Below are 14,264 nucleotides of genomic sequence, written 5' to 3'. Positions count from 1 at the left end.
CACAGGGCAGCAGGGTGGCAAGAAGAGGGCACAGTCAAGAAATATTTAGGATTCCAAAGCAGCCGGACTCGATGCCTTTATTGGTTGGGGGCAGGAGGGAGAGAAAGTTCAAGGATGCTTCCCAGATGCTCCCAGCTGAGCTGGAGAAAACAGGAAGAGTACATGGCGGGGGGGGGGCACAGAGAGAGATGAGGATCTCATTTTGAGACAGGTCGCATTTGAGGAGGCTGAAGACAGCCAGGGCATATCCACTGAGCAGGACGTTATGGCCAGGGGTGAGGTCAGGGCCCCCCCGGATGTGATGAAGAGTGAAGACTTTCTTCAACAGCTCCACAGATTCTTCTTAGGGAGGAGATCCCTTTGTTTGGGAAAATAGCTTGATATGCTGCCGGGGTTAAAAGGGCAGAGCCTAGGGCCTGGCTGACCTTAGGGCCCGCATTGTCACAAAAATGGCTCAGCCGCCCTGTGTGAGACTTGAGAGGAATTGTTCAGGCCCCTGAGAAGGAGGAGAGCAGGGCATGGAGGGGAGACGGTTGAGAGGGAGGGGGCGGGCAAGGGAGACAGGACGGGGCAAGGACAAGGCAGTGGAAATTCCCAGCTCGCAGGGGAAATTCTCCACTGCTGTGTGTGTCATCTGATCAGCTGTGGAATAAGCCCCTCCTCCCTCTGTCGCCCCTGCACCCACACAGACCCAGGTCCTTAGAAAATTTGACTCTGTTCACATCTGCTTTCTGTGAATAGGGATTTAGGTGGGAATGGAGGAAAAGAGCTTCATTTCACATCTGGGTTTATGGGGCATCGAATAGTGTGAGCCCATTTGGAGGCAGGGCCTGCAGGCAGAGGGGGCCAGGGGAACAGGAACCTCTGGGAGTGCACGGGACCCTCGGAAGCAGGCCTTGGACTTGGGGATCTGAGGAGCTTGCTGCATCTAAGCTGGAATCCCATGCCCACCATTACTCCTGCACCTGCTACGCTCAGGCTGGGCCTCTGCCTGCAGCAGCGTTAGGTCTGTCGGGCTTGGGAACCTGCAGGTTCCAGCTCGGCGCCTAGGGGCTGCCCCACTCCCCCAGCTGTGAGGGGAGCTCCGGGTGGGCAGAGCAAGCAGGGGAGCACCAGTCCTCATACGGGCCTCACGCCTCCCACCGCCCCCCCTAGACGCACACAAGCCTGTCAGCCTGCTCCTGCCAGTCTGACCAGCAGGCCCCTGGGTCAGCAGCGAAGGAGAGGAGCAGGCCAGAGACAAGAGACCCCCAGAGACAGCCGAGATCAGAGGCCAGAGAAGCAGAGGTCCCAGGAGAAGTAGAGGCAGCCGCCAAGGCAGCCGGGCCCGGACCCAGGGCAGCCCGGCGGGTGACACAGGGCCAGGATGCTGGCCTGCCCGTTGTGGAGAGCGACCAGCAGGGCGCTGTTCGCTGAGTTCCTGGCCACGGGGCGGGGCCGTATGTGTTCTTCGGCGTGGGCTCAGCCCTGCCCTGGCCCTCGGCGCTTCCCACCGTGCTGCAGATCGCCATCACCTTCAACCTGGCCACGACTGTGGCTGCGCAGATCACCTGGAAGACCAGCGGGGGCCACATCAACCCCGCCGTGACTCTCGCCTTCCTCGTGGGCTCCCAAATCTCCCTGCCCCGTGCTGTGGCTTATGTGGCTGCCCAGCTGGCCGGGGCCACTGTGGGGGCTGCTCTGCTTTATGGGGTCATCCCAGGAGACATCCAAGAGACCCTCGGGGTTAACATGGTAGGTGCAGGGAGGGGCACCTGGCAGGACCAGGAAAGGGATGCCCACCCGGGTGGTAAGGGTAGACGGTCAGGCCTGAGGAGAGGGGACAGGGAGGAAATAACTCAGCCCCGTGTTCCTTGCCTGCTCTGGGCTGCGCCCTGGGACCCAGGGGAACCAGACCGTGGCCTTAGTGCAGGCAGAGCGGGAATGGGGTTATGGTACAAGGTGGCACAAGGGCAGGAGTCAGGAAAGGACCGGGCATTGAAGGGTCAGGATAGCCAGGGACGCCTGGGGCTGCGGGTAGTGGCAGGGGACCCGGCATGCCCTTCTTCTCTTCTGGTCCACCCCGGGTGCCCTGCTCTTCTGCGTCCCCATGTTCCTCCTTCCCCAGCACCCTGAGGCCTGTCTCACTCCCCCAGATTCCCCTAATCATCTACCCTTCCACCTACATCCCCCCCCTCCGTCTCCTCCTTCCCCTCCTACCCACGGTCTCCTCCCAGTCTGCCCGAAAACCTGCACCCCCTGCTCCGAGCCTTCCCTTCCCCAACAGAACTGAGCCCTTCGCCAACTACTGGCTGCAGCCCCCCGGGGGGCTAGGAGGGCGGCCACTCCCTTCCGCAGGGAGCAGGTGTCCAGGGCTGACCCGCACTGCACTCTACAGCTCTCCCCGCTCCATCTCCCTGGGGCCTGGAACCGGGGTGGTGAGGCGTCACCTCCTTTTGGTGAGGAAATGAGGCCCGAGCGGGTCACCACCCACTGGCAGAGCCGCGTCACCTCCAGCATAGCCTCTGCACCCAAGTCCGGAGCAGCGTCTCGACGGGCCTGGCTGTGGCAGTGGAGCTGGTTCTCACCCTGCAGCTGGTGCTCTGTGTTTTCGTTTCCACCAATAGCCGCCAGGCATCGGGCTCCCCGGCCACCATGATGGGGATCTCTCTGGCACTGGGCCACCTCATTGGGGTAAGAGGCCAAGGGAACACCGTGTACATGCACAAATCGGTCCCTCCCTGAGGAGGCTGCAGGGACCCTGAAGGCCAGGAAGGGTCCCTCCCTGAGCCCCTCATGCGTTGGGTGGAGGCTGTGTTCCCTCAGTCCAGGTCTGGGATACGGCGCCACAGTGGCCAAGGCTGGGACCAAGGCTCTAAGCCAGGGCAGAGGGGGCTGTCCCCTCCCAGGCCTGCCCTAAGCCTCCTCACACCCTGAACCTGCACTCTCCCCCTCAGGTCTACTTCACCGGCTGCTCCATGAACCTGGCCCGCTCCTTTGGCCCCGCCATCATCGTTGGGAAGTTCGAGGTCCACTCCACTGGGTGAGAGCCTCTGCTGGCCGCTGTGAGGTGGGGAGGGGCTGGGCGGGGGCCCTTAGGGACAGTGACCTTCACCAGCGGGGGGTCCACAGGGACTTGGGGAGACACGTCCCCCTACCACAGACCATCTTGACCCCCAGGTGAGGTTTCCCTAAGCTCAGAAGATGAAGGCGAGTATCCTGGCTTGTACTTCCTTTCTTTCCAGCTTCAATAGCCAAGGGGACCCAGTAGACTGTCGATAAATGGGCCAGGGCAGGAGATGGAGCCTCAGCCCAGGCCTCAAGTCCTGGCTGTTTCCTTATTCACTTCCTCCAGCTGGACCAGTTTCCAAACTTGGATAAAGAAAAAGACAAACAGAAATAGACACACACACAGACCAGCCGAAGCAGGAACAGCACTTAGCCAGGGCTCCTGGTTGGAACAGGGGAGGCGAGAGGAGGGAAACAGGAGGGGTGAGGAGACTGGGCCTGCCCTGTGCAAGGCAAGGTCACCTCACCTGCAGAGACTTGGCAGGCAGGATGCCTGCTTCTCCATTTTGTCATCGTGTAGACAGCTCAAGGGGTCCTGGGAGACCAAGTTAATACTAGGGAACCAGGCGAGGGTCCCAAAGCTACCCTATGATCCTGATAACTCATGCCCACTCCTCTCTGCCCCCTCAGATCTTCTGGGTGGGACCCCTGACAGGAGCTGTCCTGGCTTCGCTCATCTACAACTTTATCCTGTTCCCTGACACCAAGACCATGGCCCAGCAACTGGCCATCCTCATGGGAACTGAAGAAATGGAGAAAGTGGCAGAAAAGGAGCCCAAGAAGAGAGAATACCAGTCCAGTTCAGGGGATACTAAAACGGGGAACATGTGTCAGATGGTATAGAACTTGGCCCTCACCTTTGGGCTTCTGAGAGGAGCCCTTTAGGTGGGTAGCTTGCCTTGTACAACCAGACTTCAGGTTTTATAGGGGGTGGGGCCGGGGTGGGGGGATGAGGGCAGGAAGGATGGGGATGCTAGGCCTCTTGTCCTAACAGGGTGGGCAAGGAATGCCAATCCCTATCCCTGGCGTTATATTTCTAGACAGAAAGAATCTGGAGAGCAAATCTGTTCAGTTTCCTCCTCCTACATCTCTTAATGGGACAGAGCAGAAGGAGGCAGGGAAATTCATGATTGCCCTCCCCTTCTCTCGTCCATCTGGATCCTAGTGGGCATCCTGAGCCTCTGGATCGCCTTGCCTTGGTACTGGAGCCCAGACAGCCACTCAGCTTAGACACTAAGGGCTATAGAGACCTTGGGGAACCCCAATGTCTTACCCATCCTTGAGGGGAAAACCAGAATTCCCAGAAGAATTGGATCCTGGGACATTCTCTGAGCTCCTCATAGGGCTATCTTTGCTCCTGGGTATGGTTTGGGGGCTACAGACCAGCCCTCAGCGTGGGTGCTTCCTGAGGACAAAGACTGTCCTTCTGATCGATCTTCATTCCTCACGCCTCTAAATGCTCAGGAGAGGACCCTGCCCTTGGGAAGAGCTGACACAGAGAGGAGGCTTTTCTAGGGCTGGCAGAGGGGCAGGATAGACACAAGGGAGGTTTGGGCCAAACAGGCCTTTCCCAGGATAGGCTCTCCCCAGATGTTTGCCCACCTTCCACCCCACAGCCCCATTTATGGGAACAATCCTGAGAGGGGTAAGTCCCTATCCCAGCCACCTGTCCCTGATCTGGGCCACAAGCTGTCTCCAGCCTCATTCTCAATTCTGCCAGGATCCTCAAAAAGCTACTGAATGAGCCCCAAGGATGGTCAGAACTCAGGAATGACCCAAGAAACCAAGATTTGCAGTTCAGTGCCTCTGAAGGACTATTAGTCTCAGTTGGTTTGTTAATATTTACAAGCTGCTATAAATATACTCTCCCCATGACTTGGGGCCCTATCTGGATCTCAGCTTCCCCAGCTATAAAATGGGCACAGCCCTCCCCCAGGGCCTGCTGTGAAAACAAACAAGAGACTGGAAAATGTTTTCGGAAGTTAAAATGCTAGAAAAACAAACCCAATAAATGATGATTATTGTCACTGTTACTGTAATTATCGGGTTTGAATACAATTGCTGTTGGTAATGGGAGGGAGGAGGGGAGAAGGGAGAGGGGGATGATTGAGAGGGAGGGAAAAGAGAGTAGGCTTTTCTCCTTTCATCTGTTTCACTTACTTGCACTGCCTCCTTCTCTCCTGGATCTACTGACCCAGGAGCTGTGTGTGTGTGGAGGGGGTTGAGGAGGGCCACTGGAACAAAGAGACAAGCCAATAAAAGTCAGTTCTTCTCATCTCTATGGTGCCCATCACCATGGTACCCTGAGATACAGCAACCAAATCCATAAAAAAGATAGGTCCTTTTCCATGATGTCTCCAATGGCACTGGGGATGGGAGGGGCTCCCAAAGTCTTTCAAGGGTAGGGTGACAGAGCCCAGCCGGTGACCAGAGCGAGAGCTGAGTCCCCAAGTGCTCGTGGCCACAGTGGCCGTGTTCAGGATTCTGTGATATTGTCAGTGTGGACTACTATTCACATCTGTCCAAGCCGGGCCCCACTCATCCATCTTCACAATCTCTCCGAGCCCAGGGCTTCTTGTGCCCTTTTATGAGCAGGGACAGCTGGGTGTGTGTGGGGGTGGGGGGGAGGTGGGGAGGGATGTGATTGACTTGCTAAAGGTCACCCAGCTCAGTACCACAGCCCCCTAAGGTCTCCTCAGCTCCCAGCTTAGAATTTTCCAAAACAGAGCTCCGGGGGGCTTATACAAGTTATATAGCCAGAGGAAGGAAAGAAGGAAGGAAGGAGGGAGGCAAGAACTAGAAGGTTGAGGGGCGCCTGGGTGGCTCAGTTGGTTAAGCGACTGCCTTCGGCTCAGGTCATGATCCTGGAGTCCCAGGATCGAGTCCCGCATCGGGCTCCCTGCTCGGCAGGGAGTCTGCTTCTCCCTCTGACCCTCCCCCCTCTCATGTGCTCTCTCTCAAATAAATAAATAAAATCTTAAAAAAAAAAAAAAAAAAGAACTAGAAGGTTGACAAGGGCAGGGGGGTGGAGCTCCTGCAGTAGGGCTCTGAAGCTCCTAGACAAATTATCTCTGCGTCCCCAGAGCTGAGCACACACTGGGTGCTCAATAAAAGTTTGATGAATGAATGACTGAGGCTAGGTGACTGGGGAGGGAGGGGAGGCGGGGATCGATCATGAGAATTCAGGAGTTACAACTTCAGATGCGCCAGGATGAGAGCAGCTGAGACACCTATGCTCGCAGGGAGGGGTAGCTGGGACCAGGGTGCACAGCACCCCGGAGCCCTCAGCCCCTACTCCAGAGCTGATTGTGGAACCCCTGTCTCCAGGCCCTAAGGGTGAGGGTGACTGCTCAGAGAGAGAGTTGGGGGCTGTTTTCATGACGAGTTCTTTAAAGCTGCGCTCTGTCAGAATAGACTAGAGCAAGGGGGAGACAAGCTTCATGAAAAGTGAGGAAATAGGTTAGAATCTGAAGAGCGTCCAAAGTTAGACATAGGAATGAGTAACCAAAGGTTAGCTTCTCCTTCTCTGGAGCCCTTTAATAGGACAGCCAGCCATCTGTTTGGATGGCCCTTGGGGAGCCAAATTCACAGGTTCCAGCCTGCGACAGCAGGGCTTCATAGCCCCAGCCCCTGGGCCTGGGTGGAGGGGGCGGTGGGAGCATGGGGAGGACTGAGACCCAACCAGGCCGACCCTTGGTGTGCACTCCCTTCCTCCCGGTTGTCAGGGGAAGTTTTTAATTAATGGTGTGTAATCTGATCTGGCCCTTCTCCCCGCTGAGCACTGCCTTCAATCAGCAAAGCCATCTGCAATTGCAATTCATAATTCTCCCAAAAGGGAGGGGGGGGGTGCCTTGGTGATTAATACAATTAGCCTTTTATGTTGATGATTGTCTTAGCAGGAACAGATGATGTGAGCCCAGAGCCTAGGCTGCAGCGTCCCCACTGGCTGGCAGGAAGCCCCTCTCCACCTCCCACCCCCACTGCTACCTCTGGCTGGAAAGAGGACACACTGGGACCACACTGTGGGGGGGTGGGGTGGGGGAGGTGTTGCAGGGAGCCCACGAAGGGACCAGGCTCTGGGACACATTTGGGCTGCTCAGACTGAGGGCAGAGGAGGAGAAGACAATGATCCAGAGACTTTCACTTTCCAAAGAAAATCACTGACTTAAAGGATTCTATACACCATATTAAAAAAAAAAGAAGACTACATAAAGGTATAATAGGGGTTGAAAGGGTTGAAAAAGTTTAAATACAGGCTCAGGCAGTTATAGCTGTGTGAACTTAAGCAAGTTACTTAAGAATCCTGAGCCTCACTTTCTTCATCTGGAAAATGGGATCTAATTCAATAAGGGGGCTGGAGCCACACGGGATGTATGTGGTTAGCAAGGCACCTGACACAGATCTCAGTCGGTGGTACGGGTGTCACCAACATTGTGGCAGACTGCCGTTCCCTCTGCTGCTGGCTCAGCTGCTTCCCCACAGTTCCTAACGCAGCCCAGCAGGCCAGGCGGCTATTACTAAAGAAGGACCCACTCCCTCCCCATTCCCCAGCCTTAGTTAGCTTAAGCAAAGTTGAGTGTGTGTGAGTGTGTTGGGGGAGGAGGATCCCAGAGGAAAGAGTCAAGAATCACACCGAAAGGGCATCTGGCTGGCTCAGTTGGAAGAGTATGCCACTCTTGATCTCGGTGTTGTGAGTTAGAGCCCCACGTAGGCTATAGAGATTACTAAGAGTAAATAAATTTTTAAAAAAAGAAAAAACGAATCAAACCCAAGAAAGAAACAAAGGTCTCCCCAGAACAGAGAGGTGGAGCACTGGAGTGATTGTGGCAAGTGTTGGTTTGCTGGAAGATCCAGGGAATGAGAGTAAGGAGGCCGGGTGGGTATAAAGGGGTAAAAAGACGCAGGACTTTGAGCATCTGGAATTTCATATGAAAGCTAAGAAAACAAAAGGGAAGCAGCCATCAGAGCTGAGGCTTTAAGAGGTAGCACAAATCAAAGTCTGGGATCTCTGATCTATAATAAGGTCAAATGATCTGGAACAAGCTGACAGGGGACTTGATGGAAGAGTACACTGGGTCAGGAGAGGGTATCGCCTCAGTCCCTCCCAGCCCACAGCACTGCACTCCAGCACCCAGAGGAGCAGCGCAGGAAGAGAGCTGCTTATCAGCAGGGACGCTGACCTAGTGCTAATGGCAGGCCCGGCAATGTTAGGGGGGGAAGACAGGGAGCGAAGAAGGGAGGGGAGAAGTTAAGGGCTAATCAAGAAGCATCCACCCGGCTGAACAGTGGCCACTCAGGGCAGCTGGGGCAGGGGGTCTGCACCTCTTGGGGAGGGGCAGTGGCAGTCAGCCAAAGCTGGAGGGGAGGTGCGGTTAGGGAAGGGGGTTTAGGAGACTGTGGAGTCTGACAGCACTAATTAGTAGGCTGCAGTGAATGGGCAGAAAAGAGAGAAATGCAAACTGTTTCAGAGCTCTGATTAAGTCAGCGAAAGGGGCAGTTACTGCCAAAACTGGGGGTGGAGGATGCCACTGAGGGCGGCAGGGACCAACACCCTCCCCACCCCCACCCCCCCCGCCGCTCCACGGAAGGATGGAACAAGGCCCAGCCAGGCCAGGGCCCAGCGTGAGATCAGAGGAGAGGCCGGGACGGTCGTCAGCGTCCAGTTATGCGGCCCCGGGCTGGAGGGGCCTCTCCGTCCGGAGTATGCTTCCCGGGCCTCTCTAGCTGCCCTGTGCATCCTGAGACGCTGCCTAATGTCATCACCTCTGAGGCTGGTAAGCCACCAGCCCCTCCCTCCTGAGCTCCCCCAGCACTCTGCACACACCTCCATCCTGGCACTGAACACACTACTTCACAGTTATTTGAACACCTCTCTCTACCGCAACAGGAAGACGATTCTTAAACAAAATTAGATTTTTAGTCTACTTCTCATCTCAGGGCAACGTTTCCCTAACTTGACTCTCTGTCCTTTCTTTGTTGGTCCCCAAACCATGGCCTTCCAGTTTCACGGGAGGAAAGACCTCTGATATTCTGGATTTGGTGAGCAAATTGGACTTGCAATAAACACTCCCAGCTCCCTGCTCAAGCGGACCCCTAACCTCCTGTGTTGAAGCACCCCGGTGTTTTGGTGCTATACTCACTTCACAACTCCATCGGGGAGGACTAGGATTTTGGTCATAGACTCACTGATCCACAGGGGCTTTTTTCCTACCCTTCCCCGACTTGAGGGTCACATCTAATGGCTCTAGGGGTCATGACTGGACAGATTTTGATCCTATCATACATATTGCCTGTCTCTTGGTGCCAGAGTTCTGGGGCTGAGCCCTCCTTTGCCCCATCCTGTGGCTTCCCTCAGACACAAGGAATTCCCTGTTTTAAAGCTCTTGGACCACAGCTAAGAAGGAGGTTCCCTGACCTCCACATCTGGTCTAGCCAACAGCCTGTCTCCTGCAAACAGCTAACACTTCCAACCCAAATAACATCGATAATAAGATGTTTGACTATTCTATGAGTCACTAAAGAAAAAACACTACATTGTTTTTGTAAGATGCCATTGATTCTAAGATATCCCAATTCTCAGAAATATTAAAACATATATTTTAAGTGCATCTTACAACCAAGGAAATGATCATTTCTCCTTCAGATATTGGCTCTTTATTATTATTATTACTTTTTAAGATTTATTAGAGAGAGAGAGTGCACTTGCAGGCACTCGAGTGGAGAGAGGGGCAGAGGGGGAAGGAAGGGGAGAGGGAAGAATCTCAAGCAGACTGTGCCGAGCACAGAGCCCAACGCAGGCCTCTATCCCACAACCCTGAGATCGTAACCTGAGCTGAAACCAAGAGTCGGACACTTAACCGACTGAGCCACCCAGGCGCCCCAGATCTTGGCTCTTTAAGTCAGATTTCAAAGTGAAGGGGAAGGGCACCTGGGTGGCTCAGTTGGTTAAGTGTCTGAGTCTTGATCTTGAGTTTAAGCCCCAAATTAGGCTCCATCCTGGGTGTGGAGCCTACTATGAATGAATGAATGAAGTGAAGGGGAATGTAAGGCCAAAGTGGGGACCACACTGGAGGGTCTCAGTTCTTCTTCCTCTAAGGGGAATGGGCACCATTGCCCTCATATGCTCTCAACTCTATTGCAGGGTTTCAATACCCAGGCCGCCCAACATGGTTAACATCACTTCTCCCTCAGTGCCAGGGAGGCCAGTGAAGAAAAGCCCACTTTTTTTTAAGGAGACAAAGTAAGACACAAGCCATGCCAAGCAGTGACCACCATTTTTGAGGGGATAATCGCCTAGCACTCCAACACCATTTATCCAACCACTTCCCACCCTACTGGGTTATCTTCCCCAGAGCCTCCAGGCCAGTGCCAGGAGAAGATGCTGAGATTAGTCATTTCCTCCTAATCGGGCTAAGACAGCTCCGTTAAGCTGCCGCCTGCAGGCAGTGCCCGTTAAAGCAAAGCAGCTGGAAAGGGCTTAGCCCTTTAATGGCAGCCGCTGTATCTCCACAGTGCGGCTTCTCTGCTGAGGGGATGGGCTCTGTCCATAAGCATCAGGCATTTAGCCCCAGTCAACATCTATTAACCTAGGAGGAGAGAGCAGCCAGCTCCCTGGGGGGACGAGAGGTGGTTCATTTAAGCACCCCACCTGAGGCCTTGTTTTCCAATGAGGAAGAAAAATCCCAGTCCCTTCGTATGTCTTGCTCTACTAAAATCTGGACAAACTGTATCATCTTACAGGCAGGAGCAACTCCATTTTAAAAACTCACCTAAGGACAGATCCACTTGTTAGTTTTGACAACAAAAGACTTTAGGCCACTAACCACACAGACGCATTCTCCTTTGAGCTGATTTTTTTTTTCTTTCTTCTGAGGTCTATTCTTCTGATCCCAGGTGTGCATATGTGTGGACACAACAGACCGACTACCTCTTCTTGGAGAGCACTGGGCCCTGGGGTGGATGAGGAAGAAAGCTGAGCAGCCCTCAGAAAGCCCTGGCACAGAGCAGGCTGCTGAAGAGAGATCACTCGACGACTTCTTACTCAAAGCCAGATGGTGAACATGAGACAGGGTGAGAGCTAATGCCACTCAGGGGGAAAGCCAATAAGCTAATCCGCTGACACGTTTCTAGAAGCAGGCTGATGGCTTTGGCTCAGAGACTCGCCTGTTCTTGGCTCTGAGCTTCGGAGCACTCAAGATGCACATGGGTGACCCGGGAACGGACTCCCACCAGGAGGAACCTCAAACACTCACACCAGCTCATCCACCTCCTTCCACACAGAAAGCAGCCCTGGGTCACCAACCAAGCCCAGGGCTCCCACTCTACAAGACAATAAGCCCAACCATTAAGACATTTCATTCTCCTGTCCCAAATGCTTTTCCCAGCAGTCTGGGCCTCCTGCTCCTTCTGGGTCATCTGTAAATAAGCACATCCGCATACAGCCTTGAGTGGAATAATTTATGTACCTAATAATATATCAACAGACCCCACAATGCTGATCTAAAATAGCAAGCACCACAGCTGAACTCCAGTAGGAGCTGTAATCCCCAGGTTCTTATCCCTGCTAAACTATAGATTAGTTTGTGGGAATTTAAGCCAAATCACCCCTCTGAATTTGTCAACTGGGATAAGATTACCTGCCCACCCTACATGGATGTGGTGACATCAGGTAAGATGATGAATGAAAGCACTTGGTATACTGTCAATCACCGTATTACATTTCCTAGACTTCATGAGGAATCGGTTAATTCCATCTTCACTGAAGACCAGAGAAGATATTAACTGGCAGTGCTTTATTAGAAATCTAAATATCCATTTATATGTGTCTGAGCCTAGCACACAGATGGTGTCCAACTGTGTGAGATGTGAGAGCAATCTGTATCGAAACAATGCAACTAAATGAAGCTGGCAAGAGTTATAGAGGGAGAAGGTAGACAAAAGGAAAATTCCTGCTCCCAACTCCGAGTCCCTGAAAAGTGGCCTCCTTTCCCATCCCACACAACTGCGGAGGACATGGCTCCCACACACTACAAGGTTATTCCTAGTGACGTCAAACTGCCTTCTGCTTGACTTCGTGAATAGAAACCATCAACAAATACAGACTGTGAGAACCAGAGTCTGATAAATTATACAAGTTTAGAACCCTGGCCCTGGCCTGGGGCCTTCACTTACTTACAAAACAGACCAACTCCAGGGAGCAGATTTTTTTAAAAATCACTAAATTCCTAGGTTAAGTGACCATTCTCCAAATCCTGTTTATACGAAAAGCACAATGACTAACATGCCCCAACTCTGCATGCTTAAAAGCTTTTTGTGCCAGTGGCCGAAACCCGAGTCACGATCAAGACTATCATCGAAGCACATGGATCCAGACCCTACTGTATGAACTGTGCCTGCCTTGCTTCTCCGACCTGGACTCTGTAACAGCCCCTTTCTTGTGCCTTGTGGAGCCTCAGAAAAGGTGACGCATGAGTAAGCAAACCACTGCTCAAAATCCCAGACTCACCATGGTGGGTCTCCCAAATGTTTTTCCACTGGGAAATCACATCCCAGGAAATCACAGTGTATCACGTACTGTATGTATATGCTTATGTGTCTGTTTGAAGCTTGAGGTGGGCAGGGGGGCCCTGCCGTTAACAAAACCAACCCAGCAAGGCTGATGGGTTTGCTCCCTGCACTCAGCACTCCTGGTCACTTTGTGCTGCCCATTAATTTAAGCAGGAATTTAAGAATTCAAGACCCTTTCAATGTCACAGGTGTAGTTCATAGCCAAAAATGGCCATTTTTGTCATGGTAAATCACTTGAACACTCTATAGTCCTCTGATGGAAACTCAGATGCTTTCTATTTCTGCAATGAATTCACGTTCTTAAGGAGAGAGAAATCATTAGACACCCAGTAATAAATGCAAATTGTTGCTGCTGAATCAAACCATGTAATGCTTGCCCAGTTAAAGAAACATCAAACTTAGGAGTCTTACCTAGACTGAGGGAGAACGGACTTAAAAATTTAGATTCTGGGGGCGCTTGGGTGGCTCAGTCGTTAAGCGTCTGCCTTCAGCTCAGGTCATGATCCCAGGGTCCTGGGATTGAGCCCCGCTTTGGGCTCCCTGCTAGGCGGGGAGCCTGTTTCTCCCTCTCCCACTCCCCCTGCTTGTGTTCCCTCTCTCTCGCTGTGTCTCTGTCTGTCAAATAAATAAATAAAATCTTTAAAAAAAAAAAAATTTAGATTCTGGTTATTTAGCAAGTGAGAGAGTAAAGTTAAACTGCATTAAAGGTGGGGTAAGAGGAAGCATCAAAAAGGGTTAGTGGCAGGAGCTACTCCTACTACTCCAAAGCACTGGACCCTTTCCTTAGATCTCACATCAAGGAAATACAATTTAATTAAGAAAGCCCTCGAAATTCAAGCTGTTCCACATGAAGTACTATTAAAGAAGTTGAAGGTGGGTACATATTTCCCTTTGCTAATATCAGAATTATTTTCATGGCTGAGGTCTCCTGGCCTAGCCCGAAACTGAGCAACTGGCGGCCAACATTTGACACACAGGACCATTTCCTTTTTCGTTAATGGGCCATCAGTTCCTGCATAGGGTAGTCTTGCCTTCACTAACATTATACAATCCATTTACTTCCTCCACATTAGTGACTTAAAATGCACCTTGGGGAGATACTACAGAACAGCAAATATGGAGCCAGGCCAACACAGGCTTGCACAGACGTAAGGAAAAAGTCGGCATCTAGGACAAAGTTAAAAAATAAAATAAGGGGCGCCTGGGTGGCTCAGCCGTTAAGCGTCTGCCTTCGGCTCAGGTCATGATCCCAGGGTCCTGGGATCGAGCCCCGCATCGGGCTCCCTGCTCCGCGGGAAGCCTGCTTCTCCCTCTCCCACTCCCCCTGCTTGTGTTCCCTCTCTCGCTGTGTCTCTCTCTTCAAATAAATAAATTTTAAAAATTTTAAAAAAAATTAAAAAAAATAAAATAAAACAAAACTTAACAGTCGTGTGTGTGTGTGTGTGTGTGTGTGTGTGTGTGTAAAGGGGGGTAAGAGGAGAAGGGACCCGTCCTCTTTCAATTTGCTGAGGCAAAATCTCCCTGCTGAGAGCTGCCACCTCCCGGGAATAAAGCCAGTAGGTTGCCTCCTCTCCACGGTTACATATTAAGCCTGCAACTGTTTACACTCAATCTCAGATACATTCTGTTCACCAGCTTCAGAGTTCCAA

The 14,264-nt window shown here is 52.5% G+C and overlaps 1 protein-coding gene across 1 annotated transcript in view; it reads left to right on the top strand.

Moving 5' to 3' along the window:
* The first annotated feature begins 265 nt into the window (after positions 1-265).
* AQP6 (aquaporin 6) overlaps positions 266-14,264 on the top strand; it is a 34,290-nt gene continuing 20,291 nt past the window's right edge. Inside the window, 9 exon segments of the mRNA XM_045869069.2 lie at positions 266-275; positions 1,338-1,438; positions 1,441-1,738; positions 2,516-2,673; positions 2,937-3,014; positions 3,017-3,022; positions 3,679-3,933; positions 10,942-11,118; positions 12,355-12,508. Coding sequence (XP_045725025.1) covers positions 266-275; positions 1,338-1,438; positions 1,441-1,738; positions 2,516-2,673; positions 2,937-3,014; positions 3,017-3,022; positions 3,679-3,891 — 864 coding nt within the window. The 3' untranslated portion in view covers positions 3,892-3,933; positions 10,942-11,118; positions 12,355-12,508.

This window comes from Mirounga angustirostris, unplaced genomic scaffold (assembly GCF_029215605.1).
Source record: "Mirounga angustirostris isolate CCGP_5_RB_7025 unplaced genomic scaffold, mMirAng1.0.hap1 SCAF_5, whole genome shotgun sequence".
NCBI classification, from domain to species: Eukaryota; Metazoa; Chordata; class Mammalia; order Carnivora; family Phocidae; genus Mirounga; species Mirounga angustirostris.
Note: the sequence above shows the minus strand (reverse complement) of the source record. Positions and strands in the feature narration are given on the sequence as shown.